Genomic DNA, 23,008 nt, shown 5'->3' on the forward strand with positions numbered 1-23,008 from the left:
GGGATCCAGAAGATCTCCAAGCATCCCAGGCAGCACCCTTGGGACCCTGGGAGCCTGCACATAGAACAGGTTTCCAGCCCCTGCCAAAAAAATGCCTGGCTATCAAACCTGACCCCAACATGTGTTACTTTCCAAGCTCAACCCAGACCCCTGCACAATACACACCCTCTGCCGGCCTTAGAATTCCCACGTTCTTCTTCTACTCGCTCTTCAAGAGCCAGCAGCAAAACACCTCCAGGCTAGAGGTCCCTCCTCCACAGGCTGTCCCCAACCTCCTTTACTGTGTAGAACATGTCCTTTCCTGTCACACAGGTCAGTGCTGTGCTCCCAACTTGGAGCAGATGTTACTGACCCCCACAACTGTGTCTCCATTATTTTTTCATTCACTCCATTTAAATCCAAGTAGATGATGTACAAAACCTCTTGGAGAGCTAAGAGGTTTGGTTGTTAGCTATAAACAATGCACTGATACCTTTGGGGTTATTATCTGGTAGAGACCATAAGGCTTGAAAGTAAACTACTGTAAAGCTCAGAATAAAATACCTTGGTAAATAATCATTGAGCTGCTGAAAGTGGCAAGTGCCTGTTTCAATGAAGGAATGGCCCCTCCCGACCCCACCATCACTCTGCCTGGCTTTGGAGTTCATTCCTGATAACCTGGGATTTCCTTACCTGTGTGCTCCATTCACACAGCCATGCTGGAATGAAGGTTCTGTGAGTGCAGAGACCCTGTCCTCCTGTCCACACTATGTCCAGAGCCTCCCAGTGGCTGGCACACACTGGGCACTCCACGGTCAATAAACAAATGAACGCCTACCCCAACCTCTAGAGGATGCAGGTGCTTCCATTAGCTGGCCATGGCTGCGAGAACCGTAACCGAGGACAAGCTAAAACGCTGGAAATCCAGAGAAAGAATTGAGCTCCATGCCACTTCATTTTAGTCAACACACACACACACACACACACACACACACACACACACACACGCACACGGCAGGGGTCCCCGAAGAGTATGCTGCCCAGTAACGCTTCATCTGTCTTGGCTTGCAAGCTCAGTATGCTCAGTGGTGTGTGCATGAAGACGCCACCTAAGGAGGCACCAGAAAGCAGTGTAGTAGGACTGGGCTTCGTGAGGAAGCCGGGACAGCTCAGTCATGGGATGCGTCAGGGAGAAGGGCGTAAAGTGATGGGATCCTCAAAGGTCTCAGTTCCAAGACCATGGAAGTGGGAAAGATGTGAGATAAGCTGGAAAGAGACCCTCCCACGGATCATGAAGGAGACAAAACCCAAGGCCACTGCATTTAAACTGCTCCATGGGCAGAAGGAAGCCCAAGGAAGCACTGAGGTACTCTCAAATCTCCTGCAAAGGAGAGCCCATGCCAAAGAGAGCAATGAGTAAGGATTACGTGAGCTGGAGTGTGCTGAGGGCTGAGCAGGTATGTTCTTGGGGCCAGCCACTTGCTGTCCCATTACGTGATCTCATGTAAATGAACACTCTAAATTCAGTAAGATGGAGAAGAGGGTCACATATCCCTGGTGTATTCCAGGGCTTGCAGCTGAAGAATTTCTAGCTGTGAAAATCTGAAAGTGGACACTTAGAACATACACTATATCAAGAGGCCCGAAAGATGGGCCCCCAGAATGCCCTGTCCCCTTTCCCTGCTTGGGGACAGGAAGGAGGCTCACCTATTTACCAAAAGCCACATTACATGGGACACGGGGACTTTGTCATCCTAGCAGACTAACATGAACAAGGGGATCCCAGCCTAGAAGAAAAGGCAACATTCAGGGAGAGGACATTTATAGGACAAAGTGTCCCTCCTCCTTGAGCTGACACCTGCTACGGACTTGGAACATGGGAAAGAGCAGGGCTCTCTGACAAGCAAGAAGCTAAGCCATTAATCCTCCAAGGTCCTCACTGCTGGGGAAAAGGGCTGCAGACACACCACTACATCCTCGCAGGACCAAGAAAACTTGCCAGGATGGCTGCTTAACCATGGCTGCCGAGATGACAGCTGCAGATCATCCAAGAAGACGAGATGCTGGGTGACCCGAACTCCAGCAGCAAGGGAAGGCCAGCTGCCGGCATCTCACCCTCCACCCTGGAAAAGCTGCCAAGAAACCACTCCCCAGAACAGGAGGTGTGCACCGGCTGCCACGGCACCCATCTGGACGCATGCTTCACAGAGAACCTTTCAGGACCCTAAAGCAATGTCAAAGGACAAGACGGGAACAAGAAAATCTGGCTCCTAGCTCAACCCTCCTCAACTTAACTGTTGTGGTGACTTGTAGGCACCCAACAGAACACGCCTGGGTGGCAGCTGCCTCCAATGAGGAAAAGCCAGGAAGGATTCAACTCAGTTACTGAACACTGAGCACCAAAAGCTCCAAGCAGCCAGGGAGCTTTTATTCTGATTAAGATTTTTTTTTCCCCTGAAGTCACTTTACTTTTGCAGTTTTTTGACTCTATTAAGATAATTCTAAGGGTAGGAATACAGTTCAGATAGTAGAGTGGCTGCCTAGCAGGCATGAAGCCCTGGGTTCACTACCCAGTACTCCATAAAACTGGGTGTGATAGCCTGCAATCTCAGAACTCGGGAGGTAGAGGCAGGAAGATTAAGAGTTCAAGGTCATCATTGGCTACAAAATGATTCTGAGGCTGGTCTGGGATACATAAAACCTTTAACAAACAAATAATAATAATAATAATAATAATAATTCTATAATGCTATCAGCAGACACGTGCTGGGTGCCACTTGACCATACACAGCTCCCAAGGGACAATCTGTATTCATTTCCAAAATAACACAGTAAGGAGCATGAATTTTTTTTAAGAGAAGGAAATTGAGGCTTGATGGGATTTCAGTGGTATGTCCACAGTCCCCCAGCTGTCACTGAAGGCAACTGGAAACAGGCTGAACAAATGACAGCTCTAGATCTCTCTCCACCAGCAGTTAAGGTCTCTGCCTCTCGAGTTTCAGGACACAGTGACCACACTCATGAATCAAAACAGCGCATGCTCCCTGCTGAGAAGTCCTTTTTTTTGTTTAAAGTTTTTTAATGGTTGTGTGTGTGACACGTGTGTGTGTGTGTGTGTGTGTGTGTGTGTGTTTGACGTGTGTGCAAGTACCTACAGAGATCAGAGGACAGTGTCTGACTCCCCGACATGGGTGCTGGAAACAGAACTTGGGTCCTCTCCAGGAGCAGCAAAGGCTCTTCCCTGCTGAGCCATCTCTCCAGACCCACATGTAACGTATTTTTATGTCTGTGCAATGTTTATGTTTTGATGTGTCCATTAAAAAAAGTGAAGTCAGCCGGGCGGTGGTGGCGCACGCCTTTAATCCCAGCACTCGGGAGGCAGAGCCAGGCGGATCTCTGTGAGTTCGAGGCCAGCCTGGGCTACCAAGTGAGTTCCAGGAAAGGCGCAAAGCTACACAGAGAAACCCTGTCTCGAAAAACCAAAAAAAAAAAAAAAAAAAAAAAAAAAAGTGAAGTCAACTTGAATACAGTAACTGGAGAAAGTGGAGATTGTGCTTTTGGGTTTTTGTTTGGTTTTTTTGCTTGCTTGCTTTTTGGTTTTTTTTTTTTTTTTTTTTTTTTTTTTTGAAACAAGGTTTCTCAGTGTAGCCCTAGCTGTCCTACAGCTCACTCTGTAGCCCAGGCTGGCCTCGAACTCACAGAGATCCGCCTGCCTCTGCCTCCTGAGTGCTGGGATTAAAGGTGTGCGCCATCACCGGCCAGCAGGAAACAGTGTTCTTATACCCAAGGACAATTAGGACAGATGGTGAGTCACACCCAGGCTCCACTCTTGCCCTTAGCTGCTAAGGAGTCTGTTGGTTCCTCCACAAAAGAAAAAGAAGCCACAGGCTGGAACAAAACTCTCCCAGGCAGCTGACACTTGGACCCAAAGGAGACACAAAAAGGACCCGGCATGATTGATCTCTGTCAGCCTCTGGTCTGTTGCAGCTTCAAATTAAGTCATCTTTTTAGAGTATCGTGACCATTTTAATTTTTAAAAAGATGGAGGTGGGGCAGAATCCTCTTACGTATTTTACAAAATGAAATGCCCCCAGTGAAATAGGCAGACACAGACCGATCCCATCTCTTCCTTATGAAAATGTAACTTTGCTAATGAATGGCCACTGGCCTCCAAAGTGGTCCCTAGACACGCTAATAAGCCCTGTGAACATTCGCATCACAAAGGGTGAGACGGGTGAGCTGCAGGACTCCACAGCCTGCCTTCGTTGCTCATTAAAATTCTGGACAAAACAGATTTTTATTTATACGAGACATTAAAGAATATTATGACAGTACTCGTATGAAATCCGTTCTTCACTGCCACAGATTTTCTTTGGTCTCAAGTTACAGCTTCTTTCCACCGTCTTGTTTAACACCTCCTCGGAATATTTCTCTGGCAACCGTTAGCAGGGAGGGGTGGCCAGGAGCAGAGACATGAGTTTTAACTGAAACACAAGCCGACACATCGTTGACAAACACCTCACCCAGTCCACACAGAGGGGTACAGTCTGCCCTGTCACCATGACCCCCACAGAGACAGACACACACAAGTTTTATGAAAGGAGGCTAAAACATAAATACGGCTTCACTCAAAGTTCTAGACTTTTGCCAGCCGGGAGGAGTGCCGTCCCCAACAGTCACCTTGGTCTGGAACCCTGACAGCCAGGCTTAGTTCTGTGGGAAAATAACCAAACAGAGCAAGTCCTTTGCCTACCCTATTCCAGATCCCAGCCATGACCCATCTGCACCTCCACAACTTTCTGCCTACCTGGGTTGAGCAACCCCAGAAGCACCTGAAAGGATACCCCAAGGGGTCAGTTAGAGAACACTAGTGTCCCACAATTAGATGACATCACAAGGGGAGGAGAATGACCGGAACCCAAGGACCTGGAACTTCACTAAGAATGACTTTGGTTCTGCTCTCCATGGTCTGCTGACCTCAGAGAGCCATGTCCCCTCGCTTCTGACAGGGAGGCAATGCCCAGTGGTACCCCAACGGGACCACACACTGGTCAAGGGTCTAACTATAGAGGCAGATTGCCTAGGTGTATGTCTTTATATCAGTCACTACTCAACCCTTCAATGTTTCAGCTGCCTCATCTGTCCAACAGAGGTGACACATCGCCCCCTCACAAAGTGCCTGGTACACACATTCAATTAATATTATCACTCCATCTCTCTGAGAACTAGTGTGAGGCCCTCCCATAAATAACAGTTAAGAGGCAGGAAGGTTGCAAGTTCAAGGCCTCTTTCAAAAATCATCAGTAATAACAGTGGATCCGACTTTGGCACCGCCATGTATCAGACCTTCCAGAAGCATGTTTATTTCACCTACAGGAAACTATGAGAAAAGGAAGCAAGTTCAGGGAAGCTAAGTGATTTGGCCAAGTTCACAACAGTTAATGACTGGCACAGCTGGCATCTGAAGCCAGGTGGTCCAGCTTGCAAACAACCGCCATCCTAATGATGATTAAACCAGCAATAATAACGGTGACGATGATACGCTGTGAGGCCCTCGCCAGACCAGCTTTCATTTTTCACAAAACCTTTGTGAAGGAGCTGCTATCCACTCCAGGTTCAGAGACGAAGAAACTGAGGCAGAGTTGGGATTCAGATGTGGATAAAGGATAACAAAGTCCTTTACAAAGTGACCTGTCATTAAATTTTTTTTAAGAGATAGGGTCCCCGCTCCTAAATCCCCGAATTTGCAGGTCAATTGGTCTTTTTCAACTGGCTTGATATTAATACACATCTGAAAGTCTGAGAACTCACAACCACCCCAGGCTTGCGCTGGGAAATGGGGAGTGTCCATTTTCCTTCTACAAGTCGGAGACATCGTCTATCTCGTTCTCAAGGCGAATGTTTGAAAAGCCAACGCCACTGCACATTACCGTGAAATACCACCCTCCCCCGGCTGAAGAAGAAAGTCGGCAGGGAGAGGGAAACAGGGGCGGCGGGAGCAGGGCTGGAGCCATGGTTCACCACGTTAAGGATTTTTCCAGTTTCCCTAAAGGGAAATCGGATCCACGTTAGGAGTGATCAAATGACTAACCTGGAAATTTGAAGAGTCACACTAGGACAAATAGCAGCTCTTCCAAACCCAGGAAACACTGCTGGTTCTGAGATGGGAAGGCTCCCACACATCATGGGGGGAGCAACACACAGTTAGAGCCAACCCTAAAGTTTACGCCACATAAAGGAATCTAAGCTCTTCATTAATTGCTAGGATCTGTTTAGGAGTTAGGGAGAAAAGCCACCTTCAAGTATGTACTTCTGCTTACTTAAGGGATGTGGATTCCATCTTAAAAAAAAAAAAAGATTCACTCACTCACTCATTCAAGTGGCAGGTTCCAGACCTGAAATTCTCCAAATACCACCCCTTATTTCTTTACCAACATGCAAACCCATTTTCTCCTCCGTACGATTAGAGGCCCTCCACTCTGAGAGCCTCCGCTTAAAGGAATCAACTGAATTTCCCAAGAGCCATTGTCGACAATTGTGCGCCCACAATTAGAAAATTCATAGCGCCCCCCCCCCAAGAAGTTCAAGGACACAGGACTTACTGAGGTCCAATGGACAGAAAAACCAATGACACATGAATGTCATAAGCCTGATGGAGCTGCATGCAGGGCTGCCTCCAGCTGCCTCCTCAGAACCACAACTGGCAGGCGCAGGGGAAACACTGTGAACTACACACTTCACGAAAGTGCAAGCGCTCTCTCAATCCTTTAAGTACATCTTGCGATGCCACTCCTATGGGCCATGTCGTTTCAACCTCCTCCATCCAGGCCCCAACTCTCCGGAACTCAGAAGCTGAGCTATGCTTGTGTCTACTGGCTCTGATTGGTCCAGAGGAACATCTCTAGCTCCCTCCCCCAGATCTACAACTTTAGGGGGTTCTATGAAAGGTGGTTTTTTTCACCCCAAGAAAGGACAAGCTGTTAACTTAAATCTGCTCTTCTCCAAATCCTCCGGACTGTAAGGCCTTGCTCGACAGAGGGCCCTCCATAGAGAGGCGTAGGGAAATGTTCAACTTTTCCTAATGGGATCTCAGCCTTGCTTTAGAATAAACAGAACACTCAGAATAAATATTGCGGCAGGTGGTGCCACGCCCTCCTGCGAAGGATCACATTTGCCCCTCTTCCCAGCTGGATGCTTGGAACCCACACTGGCATGCTGACTTGGAGGTGCAGGTGCAGGGTCACCTCACAGAAATGCTCACCTGGGCTTTTCACCTCCCTCTGCTGATACCCTGAAGGCACAAACCCCAGCCTCCAACAGCTGCCAGTGCTCGGTTTGAAAGTCTCGCTAACATCCCAGCCATGGCTCTCCTACTTACCTTGGGCTGCGCACGACGAGGAAATGCAACTTTGGGGTCAATCTGGAGAAAAATAAAAATAAAAAAAAGAAGTCAATGAAATAGCTTGGAGAGCAGGGAACAAAAATGAATAACCAACCATCTAATTATTAATCACTCATTTCTCAGGCTTAAACCTCAGCTTTTAGTAACTTCTTGGGCAATTCAAAAGCTCCTTCAGCTTTGATGTCCACTTTCACCATCCTTCTCCCCATGGGACTTATGAGGTTCACCTTTCTGGAATGCTCCACTATGCATTTTAGTGAGGGAAGGGCTTTATAAGCTAGAGCTCATGCACTGTTACTCAGACATGGGTAACTTCTCTTCCACAGACCCTGAATACGAAATGGTACCCAGAGCTAATGTGCAATGTGTGGCCAGAAAAGATGGGTACAATGTTATCTATAGGAAAAAAATTTAAATGCCAAGTTCCTCCAGCTGTAGGTAAATAGGCAATTGTTTCTTCTCCCTGGCAAAGTGGGGAAAGGAGATTCCAAAGGGGGGGGGGGAGAATCAACAATATCCAACATAATGCTCAGCTCAGATTAACTCACTAGTGTCTGCAAAGTAAAGTTACTCAGCATGATCAAGAAGGTCTTTTACAGCCAGGCATGGAGGCTCCCACCTGGAAATCCCTACACTTGAGAAGCTGAGGGAGGGAGATCACTGAGAGGTGGAAGGCCCCCCTGGTAAGCCATAGCTGAGTTCTAGTGAGACCCTGCCTCAAAAAAATCATTTGCATTTCTTGTGGGTATATCTCAAAGACAGCAGGTATCAGTGACTTGTTTCTTTTAAAAAAAATTGAAAAAAAAAACTGTAATAAAAGAGGGAAAGAAAGGTAAATGTATAAATTAAATACACATGGATTAAAAAAAAAAACCCACAGGGATGAAACTACATGACCAACCCAAAGTCCAAATTAGAAAGGCCTAATTGCAGGGGGGGTTAAAAAGAAAACAGCTGGACAGAAGTGGGAACCTAGCAGTGACTCGGGTATTCCCCCACCCCACCTCCACCCCATGGAAAAAGCTCCCCACGCTACATCAGCCGCCGGCTAGCAGAGCACATGATTCTCCATCAGTGACTAGCTTTACAATTCCCACAAAAGCATTTGAGTCTAACAGCTGACGTGAGGAGAAAAAAGTTACTGCCTAGATAAAAACAGGGAGGAATTTAAAAAAAAAAAAAAATCCCATCACTGGTTTCCATTAGATTTCTAAATGTCACACATCTTTTGAGCACAGCTCAACGTGGAGAAAGACATAGGTTTTGCTACAAGTTATTTATTTATGAGCTCTGGCTTCCGCATCATAAATTAGCCCTTTAAAAAGTAAATCTGAACCTGTCACTTAAGAAAATAATCATGCTTTGGGAATAACTGCAGGGATGACACTCGCCACCCCCTCCCCCATCCCAGATAATCCCTGGGTCCCTTAGAGGCCCAGCCTGTAAGACATACAAAGACAAAAACCACTTTTATTAGGGTAGTTTAAAGACCTAAAAATCAACCTTGTAAGCACCACCTGAGAAATGAGAGATTACTGTTCAAAAGCTAAAACACACTCAAGTCTTGGATCTAGGAACAAGATTAATACTGCGTCTACAGGTGTGCCCAGCACTGACTAGAGTTTCTCTACAAAAGAAATACAACAGGTGTGGATTTCCATTCTGTCGCCAAAACGGAGACACACGCTCGGCTCTGTTCACTCAAAAGACGCACTCCTGAGGCTTGATGGCTCTGAGCAACAACACACAGGTGCAGAGAGAAGTCACCTTGTTTGTGTGGAAACAAAGAGGTACAATCCAGGAAGGGCTGGGGCGAGAAAAGTACAGCGAAGAAAATGAAGTACTAAGATTAAAAGAAAAAAAAAGTAAAATTACAAAACCAAAAGCCAATTTGGGACTGCACTGTATGTGCAGAGTTTTCCACACTGAGATCTCCGAGGCCTAGGAGGCGTCAAGGCAAGAGGAAGGCAAATCCCAACCTTTTGTACATCCCAGTCAACTATTTTAAAAAAAGAAAGAAAGAAAGAAAACTACCCCAAATGAAAACATTAGTTACTGAGGCACAGAGCTAGCGCGGGCTCTAGTCCTCTAGAAAACACTAGGGTACTATTTTGGATGCGAATGGCCTTTACCTAAACAAAGCTTTTAAGGTAACAGTAAACAAGATCCTCGTTTCCATGTCAATAAACCAACCGCTTCTGCCTCCTGCACTGAACGTTGAAACAAAGTCAAAAGCTAGGTTATACTAAGTAATAGCAATCAAAATATGTCTACAAAACAAACAGGGGTGGAAAAGCCTAGGGCCCAGCAATGGATCCTAAGGGATCCTGAGGGATCCTGAGGGATCTGACTAGCCAGCACCCACTAAAACCTAACTCCAGTTCTCCCACCCGGACAAAAGGAAGGCACGAGAAATCACAAATCCGCTTTGAATTTTTCCTGCGAAATCTCCCTAGCTTTGTGATACGTCTAGCCAAGAAGTCAAGGAGGAAGAAATAAACTGTTCAGACATTCCTTATCACCTTATCAATGATTATTCTTGATATTAAATGACCTGACGGCACAAACAGGCTGGGCCCTTCAGGCACTGACAAGTCTAGGACAATAAATAAAGAGACCTAAGTGTGTAAGGCCTTTTCTGGGGGGGTAAGGGCAACATCTGACCTCCCTGATCATAAAAGAGGGTGAGTTTGCAAAATCAATTCAAGTGCACCAAAGGTTGACGGGGCTCTTCTCCACTCAGTGCTAAGAGACCAAAGAGCTCGGAAGACCCTCGAATTCCGCGGACTTTACAGAAGAGAAAGTGAGGGTCAAGTTTACAGTGGGCAGCTACCTCACCCACCCCACACACGAGCTCACAACACAACCGGGCCATCCTGTGCAGCCCAAAGGCACATCCCAAATATCACCTTGAGGCCTCTGCCTTAAGCAGTGGTAAAAATCCTGGTGAAATTCTGGTAAGCACACAGGGAAGGGAGGGGAGGCAGGAAGCCAGCAAGGGGGGGGGGGTGCTAAGCAAACCACTGGGAACTGCCCAGCCTCCTCCATCGTCGTATTTATTATTCCAGACTGACTATTTTTTTCCCCCTCTTACTCTCTGACCTCCACCTAGGGACTTTCAAATTCTGGATTTTATAAACTTCTAATGTTTTAAAAGTATCCACGCACCAATGAAAGGATCCGAAAGGGTGGACAGGGAGCAATCACTTTGAAACCTTATCAGCCTTCAATTCGACGCCATGTGGAGTAACCCCACTGGATGCCCGAATTGGCTGGGCCAGTATCTACCCTGCCTTTCCTTCTCAAACCACATCTCAAATCACTTGGCCTCCCAGAGAAACCTGTTGCCCGGACCTAAGATGAGCGCCCCCTCCCCTCATCCCAACCCCTGCCCCCTCCACCAGGAAGCAGGCTGTGCCTTCCCTTCTACAAGCCGATCCCAATGCCACAGGCTGGGCTGGGCGGACAAAGAAAGTTCCATTGGCTCTCCGGTGGAGTTTCTCTGCAAGGTCCCCTGGCGGAAGGCTACCCTCTCAGGGAACGGACCCCCCTCCCCCACAAGCCTTGGCCTGGCAGCGTCTGAAGCTGCGGTGGGGACAGACGACAAAAGAAACCCCCAAACCCAGCCACCGCGGCGAACTTCTGAGCCAACTCGCTAGCTGTTTCAAAGTACCCAGTGCTAGCACAGAGGCAAAAGAAGAAGGCGCTGTCCCTTTAAACAGGGCTGTCAATGCCCAGACCCGCACTGAAAAGGGGCAAACAGCAACCACAACCACAACAACAACAAAGCAACCTACCGTCTTGGAATCTAACTCATGGTGGGGCTGACCTAATACTTTATCTACACTTGCTGGGTCTGCGAAGGTGACGAAACCGAAGCCTCTGGAAGGAGACAAAGAGGGAGAAAAACAAAATGTGACACCATTGAAAGCAACAAGGAGACCCTATATTGCAGACTGGAGTACGAGAGTTGCCCCCCACGTACCCCCATCCCCACCAGCTCCCTCTACTCTCACCCTAGCCCACAGTCCTCTGCCTTGCGAGGGAAAAATACCAAGGTTAGTGGGGGAAGCAGGACGCGGGGAGGGGGGGGGGCGAGGGGGGGGAGGCAGGGCGGCTGGAGGTAACTTGGAACACGCTGGTGCCTCCACTCTGGCCGCCTCAGTTTCCTCTCCTCCTCTTCCCTTCTTAAGGCTTTGTTTTATGCCCAAGGAAACCGGGCACTAAGATATTCATCCACCTCCCAAAGAGAGGACTTCAGAGTTTGGGAAAGGGAAAAAGGCATCCACTCAAAAATTTAAATTAAAAAAAAAAAAACTATGTGGAAAGTGGATGAAGCTGAATGTCATTTTACACAAGAGAACAAGACGCGACAGGAAAATGACTTCAAGCGGGAGAGATGGGCGTCTCTGAATCCAGAGTTCGGCCCTAATTAACAATAACCTTTGGGGTTATGGGGGGGGAGCAACGTTCCAGCCCAGCCACGCGCCTGAGCCCCATTCTAAATCCGCTTAGCTACTTCCGAAGACACCTCCAAAAATAAAACTAAAACTTTGTTCTAAAATAAAGGCAAAATCCAGAAGGAAATGCGTTACCTGGAGCGTTTCGTAGTGGGATCTCTCATGACCATACATTCTCTAATTTCTCCAAATTTGCTAAAATAGTCTCTAAGGCTATCTGTAGAGAGAGAAAGAGAGAGATGGGGGGGTGGGAGAAGGTGTGGAGAGGGAAAAGGCAATGCAAATTTTGATCAAGGACAAAAAGCAAAAGTAGTTTTCTGTTGCTATTCTGTTTTGTTTTTGCAATATTTTTGCACACGCGGGGGAAATTCGGCAACAGAGGTCGCGTAGAGGGCTCGGAAAGGATTTGCTATTTAAAAAAATAACCTTGCACAGGAGAAGTGGGGAGCCAATGGCGGGGAGGGGGGGGCTCTTACACTGGGATAACAAAGAGCAATAAAGAAACCAAGAAGGGGGGGACCCAGGCGTCCCCCCCCTCCCTCCCTTACCTGGTGAGGTCTGCCAGCTCAGTCCACCGATAAACATTTTACTAGAGGGAGAAAACATAACCGAAGTGAGCACCGATGTCAGATCGGCCATTTTGACGTGTAACTTACAAAAGCTAAAAGGAAAGCTGGGGGGGAGCGGGCGGGCGCGAGCCGGGAGGTGGGCTGGGGGAGAAGGTGGCCGCCCCACGCCACCCCAAGATGCGCGAGTGCCCCAGGGGTGCGCGCGGGGGCGCGGGGGGCGCGCGGATGCCCCGCTCCGCACCGTCGCCCGCACAGCCCCGAGCGAGCCGGCGGCGGCGGCGCGGTGGGCAGCGGCTGGAAACTTACCCGGGGTCGTGCTGGGAGTCGTTGGCGCTGCCCGAGGTGCCTGGGCTCCCATTTGCCTCCATAGCGGAGCCCCCCGCCCCCCCACCCCCGACACACCGAGCCCCACAGCGAAGCGGAGCGCAGCGGCGGCCGGCTCCGAGCCCCAGATCTCCGTCCCTCCTCCCCCGCCTCCTCCCCCGCCCGGCGGCTGCGAAGCTCCGCGAGCGCCGAGCCGGGCCAGCGGCGAGAGCCCGTCACACGTGGGCTCGGCTCAGCTCAGCCCCGCCGCCTCGCACACCCCCCGTCCCCGCCCCCCCCGGCCCATCCCCACCTCTCCCCCTCCTCCTCCCCACCCCCATCTCCTCCTCCTCCTCCCCCTCCTCCCGCGCACGTGGGGCGGAGTTCTAGAACGTCGTGTAACCAATGCGGTGACGTCACGCACCCCGTTCGGTTTCCCCCCCCCCCACACATACACACACATCCCGCCTGTCCGCGCGCGCACACTCGGCCCCCCGCGGCAGCGGGACCCACCGGGGGCGGCGCGCGAGCCCCGAGACTCGAGACGGGTGGGGGGGGGCCCACGTCAGCGGGGCGGGGAGCCGGGAAGTGCACCCCGAGTCGGCTCAGATCACATGGGCTGGGTGTGGGGGAGGGGGGAGGCGCGGAGAGCTCAGCCCGGGCGGCTCGCCGGGCGGGGAGGCGGCAGCGCCCCGGACCCCCCAAGTTCGCGCTAGCCATTCAAGTTCTCGGGTCCCTGCGCCCGATCCGGAGGTGGCACCCGCCGCCCGCCCTGCCTCTGTGCCCCGGTTTCCAGCCACCGCGCGGAAATTTAGGTCAAGGACGCCGGGAGCACACCCACACCCTGAGCTCCCGGGGCGGTCCCCGAGACCCCGGGAATCGGAGGGGCTTCGGGATGGAGGAGACACCACCCCTACCCCCACCCCGCACAAACACCAGCCACAAGTTTTATTTTCCCTTCGCGCGGCAAGTTCTCTGGCTCCGGCTCCACACCGGGCACGTCCTGCACGGCTCCCCGCCCTTCCCCGGCAGAGGTACGGAGCCGTGCCCGCGAAGGTTATTTTGGAACTTTGAGAAACAGACGCGATACCAGGGGGGCGAGAAAACACCCAAGACAGGGTTTGCGCGTTACTCAAACCACGATTTAAAAATATAATAAAGTGGGCTTTTAGGGGTCAAGGTCAAATGATTGGGGTTCACAAGCACATGTTTATGCAGAATGAGTGGTAGTTGGGGAGCGTCTCGAGGGTGGCTAGGATGGGTGGTTATTTCAGAAACTCCCCCCGGCCCGATTATTCGTCTGTTACCTATTTTGTTTATTATGTTTAAAGTTACTCGGGCTTCCTATGTAGAGTAAAAGTGCGTCAGAGTGAAATGGCCCTAGATCTCCCAAGACCTGGGGGAGGTCTTTGAGGTAACAAAGCGCCCCCCTCCCCCGTTTTCGGAGGAAAACCATAAGGTGCCTCACGGATCCTGGCACGCAGTAGGTGTTTAGTAAAAGCTGCCTTCCTCCCCTGGAGAAGTGTAAACTCCAAAAGGATGTTTGTAGCTTCCCAGAGACATTGCACACTTCGGATTCCAGGCTGGCCAGATTCAGGCTGTATTCAATTTATGGGGTATTTAAAACAGTACGGATACAATTATCCTTATTGTTTTAAATTATTACAATAAACCAAGTTAATATGGCATGAGGGGCAACATAAAGTTGTGGTTCATCAAATACCCGGATTAATGTTAAGCATGCATTGATGCCCAATTAACACTTTTCCATTAATTTTCATAGAATTAGGAGACAATGGAATACACTCAACACCAAAACTGTGCCGTGCCCACTGTGGGTTTCAGAACGTTTGGAAAATCTCAACACCAGCCAAAGCCTTGAGTGATCAGGACTTTCAATCTCTCCCCTAAACTGGAAAAATGCCTCTCTGACAGGATTGGTGGGGTAGGGTGGAGCGTTTGAAGAGCACAATGTAAAAGTCCCTTTTTTAATTGCCAGCTTACATGGATCGTGTTTTATTATGAATGGTTAGTGAATATAACTTCTGGAAGGCACTTCATAAGACTTCAAACCACAAACCATACCGTTTCCCAACACTCCAACCAAACTGATTCTCGAATCATCTGGGGACCCACGTGTTAAAGAGCCGCATGTTATGCTGGTAGTTGTTTATTGCGATTACGCTCAATAACAACATACGGGCAACACGGCTAATTGGATTATATTTTGGACTTTTACCACAGAACCACGGACCATCAGAGCCAGAGAGGCCTCCTTTCCTTATCCAGCCCTTTCCTTGAATATGGGAGTCCTAAAGGTGCCAGGCTGTAAGGCTGTATTCCCATCTCAACCAGTTCGTCCCTAAGAGGAACCCTGGCCAAGGTCCAGTGCCCTTTGGCTCTGCAGCTGCCCCTCACTGGGCAGAAGTGGGTAGCTGCCTTCCTGATGTAGACTTGAACTGTTAAGTGGTGGGTTGAGTGAAAACCTGGGGGGTACCAAGCTCCTAGCACTGCAGAGGCCAAGCCAGGGCCTGATAAAGCACTCGGGGAAGGCTCCATCCATCCATTGTTATTACTTAGTTTGGTATTATCGGAGACAATCTTGCTACCCCAGGCTGGCCTTGAATCCTCACCAGAGCTCTGACTGCCACTGACCCCATCACCACCACCACCACCAAGTTTTATTTTCCCTTCGCAGATTATTGTTTTGTTGAGATAGTGTCTCCTGTGGCCCAGGCTGGTGGCAAACTCCCTAGATTGCAGAGGATGGCCTTGAACGGCTGACCTTTTTGCCTCTGCTGCTGGGATTCTAGGCGTGCACCACCATGCCAGGTTTATGCAGATGCTAGGGATCAAACCCGGGGCTTCGGGGCTTGTCTTGTCGGGAAGGAAGGCAGTCTACCAAGGGAGCCACAACCTCCTGCAGGTTTTTGGTTGGTTTGGTGTTGTTTTCACCAGGTGGTAACATTTTGGTTACAGACCTTCCCTTGCTCTATGATGCTGAGTTCTGACAAATGCCCAGACTGTATGACGCCCACCAGGATAAACACTCCGAGCAGTTTCATTATCCCCGAGCCCCGGCTGCTACTGCCCTTTGCACTGGGGTATTTATTTGTAAGATTCTGCATTTCTTCTCCAGCTGGCTCTCTCAGGGTACCAGTGACGGTCTGTACCTGGCTAGGCAGTTCCTTCCTGAGACTTCCTCCTTCCCCTCTCTGTGCATTCTCACACTCCCCTGGGTTCTCTGGTCCCGGGCCACCTTTCCTCTTGCCCTCTCTGATTCTCTGCTTTTCCTTTAAATGTTGGTGTGCTTCTCCAGCCCGATCCTCTCCTCCAGGTACCTCGTCCCGGATGACCTTCTGAGCAGGATTGGATTTAAATACCACCTACGTGCTGATGCCACTCCAAATGTCCAGCCTTCGCCTCACCAGAGTTCCAGGCTCGGCTCAGGGTCCTCTTCTCTATACATCTCCACTTACCCTTCCTAAAGATATTCTAGATGCAACATGGCCAAAGCCACACACAGACTATTCTCCCCTCTTTTTGGAATCCATGTCAATGAATGTCCTCAGCCAGCCTGGAGACAACATGCTTGAACTCTGACCTCACTGTGTGCAGCTCACCCAGGCGTCTGTGGAATTCACCTCTTAAAGATCGCTCAAATCCATCTTTTTTTTAAAAATTAAGTTTCTTTCCATTGTATGCGTGTGTGTCTGTGGTCAGAGGACAACCTTCAGGAGTCTGTCCTTCCTTTCTCCTGGGTTCCAGAGGTTGAATTCAGGTGTGAGGTCAGGCTTGCCTGGCAGGAACTTTTACCCAATGAACCATCTCACTGGTTCATCAAAGCCGTCTCTCTCTCTTGCTTCTGTCTATCAGAGCTCTCGCACCCGAGGCCCTGGAACAGCCTCCCACAGCTACCCACAAGGACTCTTAGTCCATTTATATGCCTGGAAAGCTTTCCCACACTTCTCTGACCAGGTCAAATGTCTCTTGATAGACACTGAACCCAGCAGAAGGTCCTCTGTGTACCTTTCCCTGTGTGATCATTTGCTTTATTATTGCCCATCTCAGCCAGGCCACGGGCTCCCATCCATTTTTGCTCTCCTTGTACCAGTACAGTACCTGCTAGTTCGTGGTTGACAATAAATACTTTTGGTGGAGGACGGATTGATATATGAGTGAATGTCGCTGTCCATTTTGCCCTAGAACCTTTTTTTGTGTGTTTGTGTGGTCATATGCAGAAGTCAAATTAGCTACAATTTCCCCTTAACACTTTTGTCTGTTTATACCGGCCTCCTAAAACGGTAAAATGTTGCTCTCTCTCCCCCTCCACTTTCTGGAACAGTGTGTTAAAGATGGTACACATCTGTAATCCCACCACTTGGGAGGCAGAGGCAGGAGGATCACTGTAAGTTCAGGGTCAGTCTTGTCCAAAGAGTAAGTCCTAGAGCCGCAAAAAATACATAAGAGCCCGTCTCAGACAAACAACAAAAAGATGATATTTATTCTTAAACGTTTTCTAGAACGTTCTGGTAAACTTCTGGGTCTGGGATAGCCATTCGATAGGTTGTTTTTTAACAATGGATTCCATTTCTTTATAATTATAAATTTCTTCAGGTTTTTTTTTATTTTTCTATATTTTTCCAGGAAATTATCCATTCCACTTGTTTTTTTTGTTTGTTTGATTGATTTGGTTTTTGTTTGTTTGTTTAGCTGGTTGATTGACTGGCTTTGGTTTTTCAAGAGGGGTTTCTCTGTGTAGCCCTGGCTGTCCTGGAACTTGCTCTGTAAACCAGGCCAGCCTCAAACTCACAGAGATCCTCCTGGCCCTCCCCCACCTCTCTCTCTCTCTCTCTCTCTCTCTCTCTCTCTCTCTCTCTCTCTCTCTCTCTCACACACACACACACACACACACACACACACACACACACACACAGTGCTGGGATTAAAGAGGTGTGTACCCTGCTGCCATTTGGGTTTTCAAATGCCTAACAAATTTCGCCTGATAGTTCTCTTGTACCATACCTTAAACTCAGTGGTTTCTATAATGCTTATCAGCTTCATCCCAAAGGTATGCTCCACATGGCTTTCCTTATCTAGATCAACTGGGCCAGAGGTCTGACTGTGTTGTTCTTGGAGGGATTTGGTCTGTTTTGTTTTATCTGTTGAGCTGGGGTCAAATCTGGGACCTTGTGTATGCCCTTCCGAGATCTGTAAGGGGAGAGTTAAACTGTGATGTATTTATTTATTTTTGTTTAGTTTTGGTGCGTGTTTCTTATAAACAGTTGTGAACCGCCTGTGAGTGGTAGGAACCAAACCCAGGCCTCTCTGTAAGAGCGGTTCTTCTTTTAACAGCCCCCTCTCCCCAGCCCCTGTCTGAGTGGGCTTTTTTGTTTGTTTTCGTTTGTTTGTTTTTAATGTGCAGTAGTTTTTACCATGGGTATCGGATCCCCTGGAACTGGAGTTACAGACAGCTGTGAGCTGCCACATGGGTGCTGGGAGTTGAACCCGGATCCGGTCTGAGTGTTCTTTAACTGGAGTTTACTTTCTGCAACTGTTTTCTTTCTTTCTTTCTTTCTTTCTTTCTTTCTTTCTTTCTTTCTTTCTTTCTTTTTTAAATCATGTTTTAGGTTTTGGTTTGTTTGTCTTCTTCTTCTTCTTCTTCTTCTTCTTCTTCTTCTTCTTCTTCTTCTTCTTCTTTTTTTGGTAACTTTTTTTTTTCCTGTTTTATTACTTTTTGGTCTGATATATCTTATTTTCTTACCACTCAAGAATAAGAATATTATGTAGTATTGCATCTTTTTTTAAACAATGTTCTATGTTGGCCTCCTAAGTGCTGAGATTGTATGTGTAACGACTGAACGTTATTTCATTCTTTTTGCTCTCCAGTGGATTCTGTTACCTTTCACTCCCCCCTTTCTTTTTTCCAGTGCTGAGTATCGAACACAAAACCTCATGCATACTTGGCAGATCCTCTACCTCTCTGTTCCACTCCCAGACTCTGGTGGCCTTGTCTTAGCTTCTCGATGGCACAGTTAGTACGTCTTACTTCGTTCAGCTGGTTTTTCTGAGACAGGGTCTCTCATAGCCCCAAGTACTAGGATTATAGCCATGTGCCACAATGTACAACCTAGTTAATTGTTTCGGACTTCCATTTTATGATTTATAAGGTTACAAACTTTACCCTAGGTATCACTCAAACTGCATTCCCCAAGATGTATAGACTTTTAACTGATTATCTAGTTAGCAATAATAAGAATTTCTAGGGGCTGGAGAGACGGCTCAGTGGTTAAGAACATTTCATTGGCTGTTCTTCTAGAGGACCCGGGTTCAATTCCCAGCACCCACATGGCAGCTTACAACTGTCTGTAATTCTAGTTCCAGGGGACCGGACACTCATGGCAAAAAAACACCAATGCACATAAAACAAAAATAAATAAATTTTAAAAAGAATTTATAAAAATGGAAAGTATTTGAAAATGTTATTAATATCTAACCAACTGAATTAGAATTTTTCAAAAGGCAATTTCTACGTGAATCAAACTTTTTGACTGACTGAAGCTTGCTTTGGTACATGCACAATGTTTTATAAATACTTTGCATATTTTTAGAAAGTGCATGTCACTTATTGTTAAGTAATTTTCTCCATGGACCTGACCAGATCAAACTTGCTAATTCCATTTAGATGGTCTGTAGCCTTGCTAGTATTTCGTTTACTTCATAGGTCACTTTTTAAAGGGGCACATTAAAAGTTCTCTGTGATAGAAGTCTGGCAGGATGGCTCAGTGGGTAAAGGCCTTGTTGTCAAGGGAGGGAAGAGAGAGCTGGCATCCTGCAAGCTGCCGTCTGACCCCCCCCCCAACGTGTGTACGGTGATGCTCCCACATGTACAGACACACATGACACAAATGTAATATACAAAATAAATGATTTTAAAGATTTAAGTATTTTATATGCTGGACTTGCTAATCTCTCATAAAATTTCTCAAATTTTTCTGTCTGTATTTGAAATGTATGTTAATAGAGGTAGCAAAAAGAACTGTTAAAATCCTCCACTGTAGTTATACATTTTTCTATGTCTTTCTTCCTCTTTGCCTTGTGTGTTTTAAGATCTATTTTTTTATGTGTGTGTCTGTGTATGTGTGTGTGTAGGCGTGGTTGTGCATGTGCTGGGTGAGACCAGAAGAGGGCGTCCACTCCCCTGGAGCTGGATTTACTGAAGGTCCAGCTCCACCCTGCATGGATGCTGGAGACCAATTTGGGTCCTCGAAAGAGCAGCAAATGCTCTTAACCCAGAACCTTCCATCCCTGTGTGCTGGGATGACAGATGTGTAACACCATGCCCACCATATGGGGTGCTAGGGATGGAACCCAGGATTCTGTGCATGATAGGTAAGCATTTTACCAAGCACCCATGCTGCTCGTCATTTTAAATAGACCTGATTTTTATAACCCTGATATATATATATTTTACGAATAGACTTTAAAATTTTCATTTTAGGGCTATGAGTGTTTTAGCTACATGTGTATATGTATACCATGTGCGTGACTGGGGCCCATAGAGTCAGAAGAGCATATCAGACCCCCTGGGACTGGAATTACAGATGGTTGTGAGCCACCATGTCAGTGCTGGGAACCAAGCCTCAGTCCTCTGCAAGAGCAGCAGGTGCTCGTAACCACTGAGCCACCTCTCCAGCTCCTAGTGTTTACTGAAACTAGTGAGTGTTGGAGCGATTTGTTACACAGCCCAGATAACTAATACAAAGATCCTTCAAGATGCACTGTATAGAAGCTGCTTAGTGTATACGTTTGCAGCAGGATTCATATGCTAACATTTGTAGAATGCTTTAGTTGGACCCTGAGCAAATGAACTGCATATTAGCTACAGAACAGCAATCGTGTATTATTAATGTGATCAGATTGCAACACATTTCATGTTCAATTAACTGAAATGCTCTTTCAGGAGCGTGGCTTGGCTCATCTTCTTCTCCCTACTGCATACTCAGAAAAGGTCACTGTCAAGACAGAAAAGTATATATGTGATTTAAATGTCTTGACTCAGTTGCTAACAACCACGAGCGTGTTTTCAAATTGGAGAAGCAAGATTAATTTCAACTTGCTCTTTTTCACACAATGCTCTGTTTACTTTCTGGTATTGCATTTCTCTGCCATGCTGGGCGCCTTGCTTATTAAAGAGTCTGTTCATTTCTCCGCCTCCCAGACGTTCACAAGCCTTCACTTTTCAAAACAGACCCGCCAGACTTTGCACCCAAAATAAAAATGACCTGTATTTTTACTAGAAAACATTTAGTGAAATGAGTTTTTATTCATGAAAATTTCACCAAGTATAAATCCCCCGTTGAAAAGTAATGGGGCCTTTGTATTTTCTTTAAATAAATAAATAGTTTCTTTCCTCAGGAACCATGACTACCAAGTCCAGGGCTAGTCTGTGTTCCTCTGAGAGAAAATGAGCATGTGTATGGAGTTCCTAAGTCGGCCCTTCCTCTGGCACTGTGTAATACGGGAAAGCCACTGGAGGTAGGAAGTGACTGGGGGGTGGGGGGTGGAGGGTGAGAGGGGGGGGAACAACAATAACCAAAAAAAAAAAAAAAAAACCCTCAGAAAGATGAAGGATGTGAGAGAAAGCAAAATTAATGGTTTTTAAACACCCTAACTGATCTGACACCTTTATATGTAATTATTTTTCTTCTAACATTGTGTGATACGTTTAGATATGCAAACGTCTATTTTAACTTCAATGAGAAAGAAAATGTTTTGTTTTTGTTTTTATTTTCCAAACTGGGGAAGAGACTACAGAAGCTTTGCCGAAGCGTGAAAAGAACTTAAAATACATTTATTTATCCAACAGTTTTCTTTTCTTTTTCCCTTTCCGTGTTCAGGTTGGACAGAGTTAGGAATCCTGTGTTCCGGTTGAAGAGGTTTTTACTCCCTTCCTCCCTGTCTGTTCCCCTTCCCCGTCTACAGTTTCAAATGATAGCACGCAGCCAAGGGGCACCAGCTAGACTGCTCACCAACGGTAGGACTTACGGAATGACCGCAACAGAGGGAGGGGGGACCTTAGGAGGGGGGCAGAAAACAGCCACCTTTAGGAGATTCCAGCGGCGGCGGCTGGAAGTTTGACTTTGGTCCCTCTCAGCTTCAGCAGGAGGCTGGCTCCCAGAGTATGGTAGATACAAGAATTACACAGGAAGCTTCCGTTCTTAAAAAGAAAGAAAGAAAGAAAGAGAGAGAGAGAGAGAGAGAGAGAGAGAGAGAGAGAAGGAAGGAAGGAAGGAAGGAAGGAAGGAAGGAAGGAAGGAAGGAAAGAAAGAAAGAAAGAAAGAAAGAAAGAAAGAAAGAAAGAAAGAAAGAAAGAAAGAGAAAGAAAGAAAGAGGGAGAGAGTGAGAGAGAGAGAGAGAAAGAAAGAGAGAGAGAGAGAAAGAAAGAAAGAAAGAAAGAAAGAAAGAAAGAAAGAAAGAAAGAAAGAAAGAAAGAAAGAAAGGGAAAAGAAAAGAAAACATCCCAGGGCTGCTCTCCCGTGTCTGTTCGAGACTGTTTAACTGCTGCGTGCCTTTCTGTCATCGCTGTTCTTATACATGGAGGTAAATATTTTATTAAACGTCTTCATGCTCGCCTGTTCGGAAGCCCTCTGCCGCCTAGGCCTGGCTGCCGCCCAGTGTTGCCAGGGAGGGGGAGAGGGCAGGCTCGAGCCCATGCTGCTGTCTTCACAGAGGAGCTGCACAGTCTCACCCTTCTGGCCAGGGCTTCCCACCTGGAAGCCATTTTCTCCTTTGGCCTCTCAGACTTAATCTTCCATTTCTTCTTTTTTAATCAGCCACCAACTTAGTCTTGATGAAAGGGGCCGGGGCTCCCAGAAGAAAATAGCTCTGCCTTTTAACTCCACCTGGAAACGGTTGACATGGTACCTCGGCCACCTTCTCTCTGCTGGCCTTGGGGCGTCCCCCCACCTCCACCAAGGCCGGCCTTGCCAAACAGATCTAAATATCATAGCCGGAAGCACGGGGTCTCCCCCACCCCCAAACCCTTCTCACACACTAAGTTGTGTCTTGGGACCTCTCAACGTTCTCTGTAGCCACCCTGCCCGTCCACCACAGACAGCCAACAGGCTCACAGACCCACGGCTACACATTAGTTTTAGAAACTCTTGTTCCCGTTTATACGGTACAGAAGGTGGCCCCAGCAGCCATACGTAGCCTGGTAAGAGTGTCACTCCATCACTCGTTTGTGTCTCCAGAAGACCAATCCAACAACATCTACGCAGACTTGTGTGAGA

General features: G+C 47.7%; 1 protein-coding gene and 1 long non-coding RNA gene across 13 annotated transcripts in view; both read right to left on the reverse strand.

Annotated features, from left to right (window-relative positions):
- Positions 1-12,991, reverse strand: part of Msi2 (musashi RNA binding protein 2) — a 366,999-nt gene extending 354,008 nt beyond the window's left edge. For all 12 annotated transcript variants that reach the window (XR_003735493.2, XR_003735492.2, XM_028878220.2 and 9 more), the window contains exons 1-5: positions 12,717-12,991; positions 12,390-12,430; positions 11,977-12,058; positions 11,179-11,263; positions 7,358-7,399 (exon numbers count right to left, since the gene is read on the reverse strand). Coding sequence is in view for 10 of the 12 variants with exons in the window: in XM_028878220.2 (XP_028734053.1) it covers positions 7,358-7,399; positions 11,179-11,263; positions 11,977-12,058; positions 12,390-12,430; positions 12,717-12,778 (312 nt within the window). In the remaining 2 variants the exon portion in view is untranslated. The remainder of the gene's footprint in view (positions 1-7,357; positions 7,400-11,178; positions 11,264-11,976; positions 12,059-12,389; positions 12,431-12,716) is intronic.
- LOC119087028 lies at positions 4,258-7,351 on the reverse strand. The gene is made up of 2 exons (XR_005090453.1): positions 4,787-7,351; positions 4,258-4,463 (listed from the first exon to the last, which is right to left on the reverse strand). It is a non-coding gene; the product is annotated as an uncharacterized LOC119087028 (long non-coding RNA).
- Positions 12,992-23,008: the final 10,017 nt, after the last annotated feature.

The sequence above is a fragment of the Peromyscus leucopus genome, chromosome 8b (assembly GCF_004664715.2).
Source record: "Peromyscus leucopus breed LL Stock chromosome 8b, UCI_PerLeu_2.1, whole genome shotgun sequence".
NCBI lineage: Eukaryota > Metazoa > Chordata > Mammalia > Rodentia > Cricetidae > Peromyscus > Peromyscus leucopus.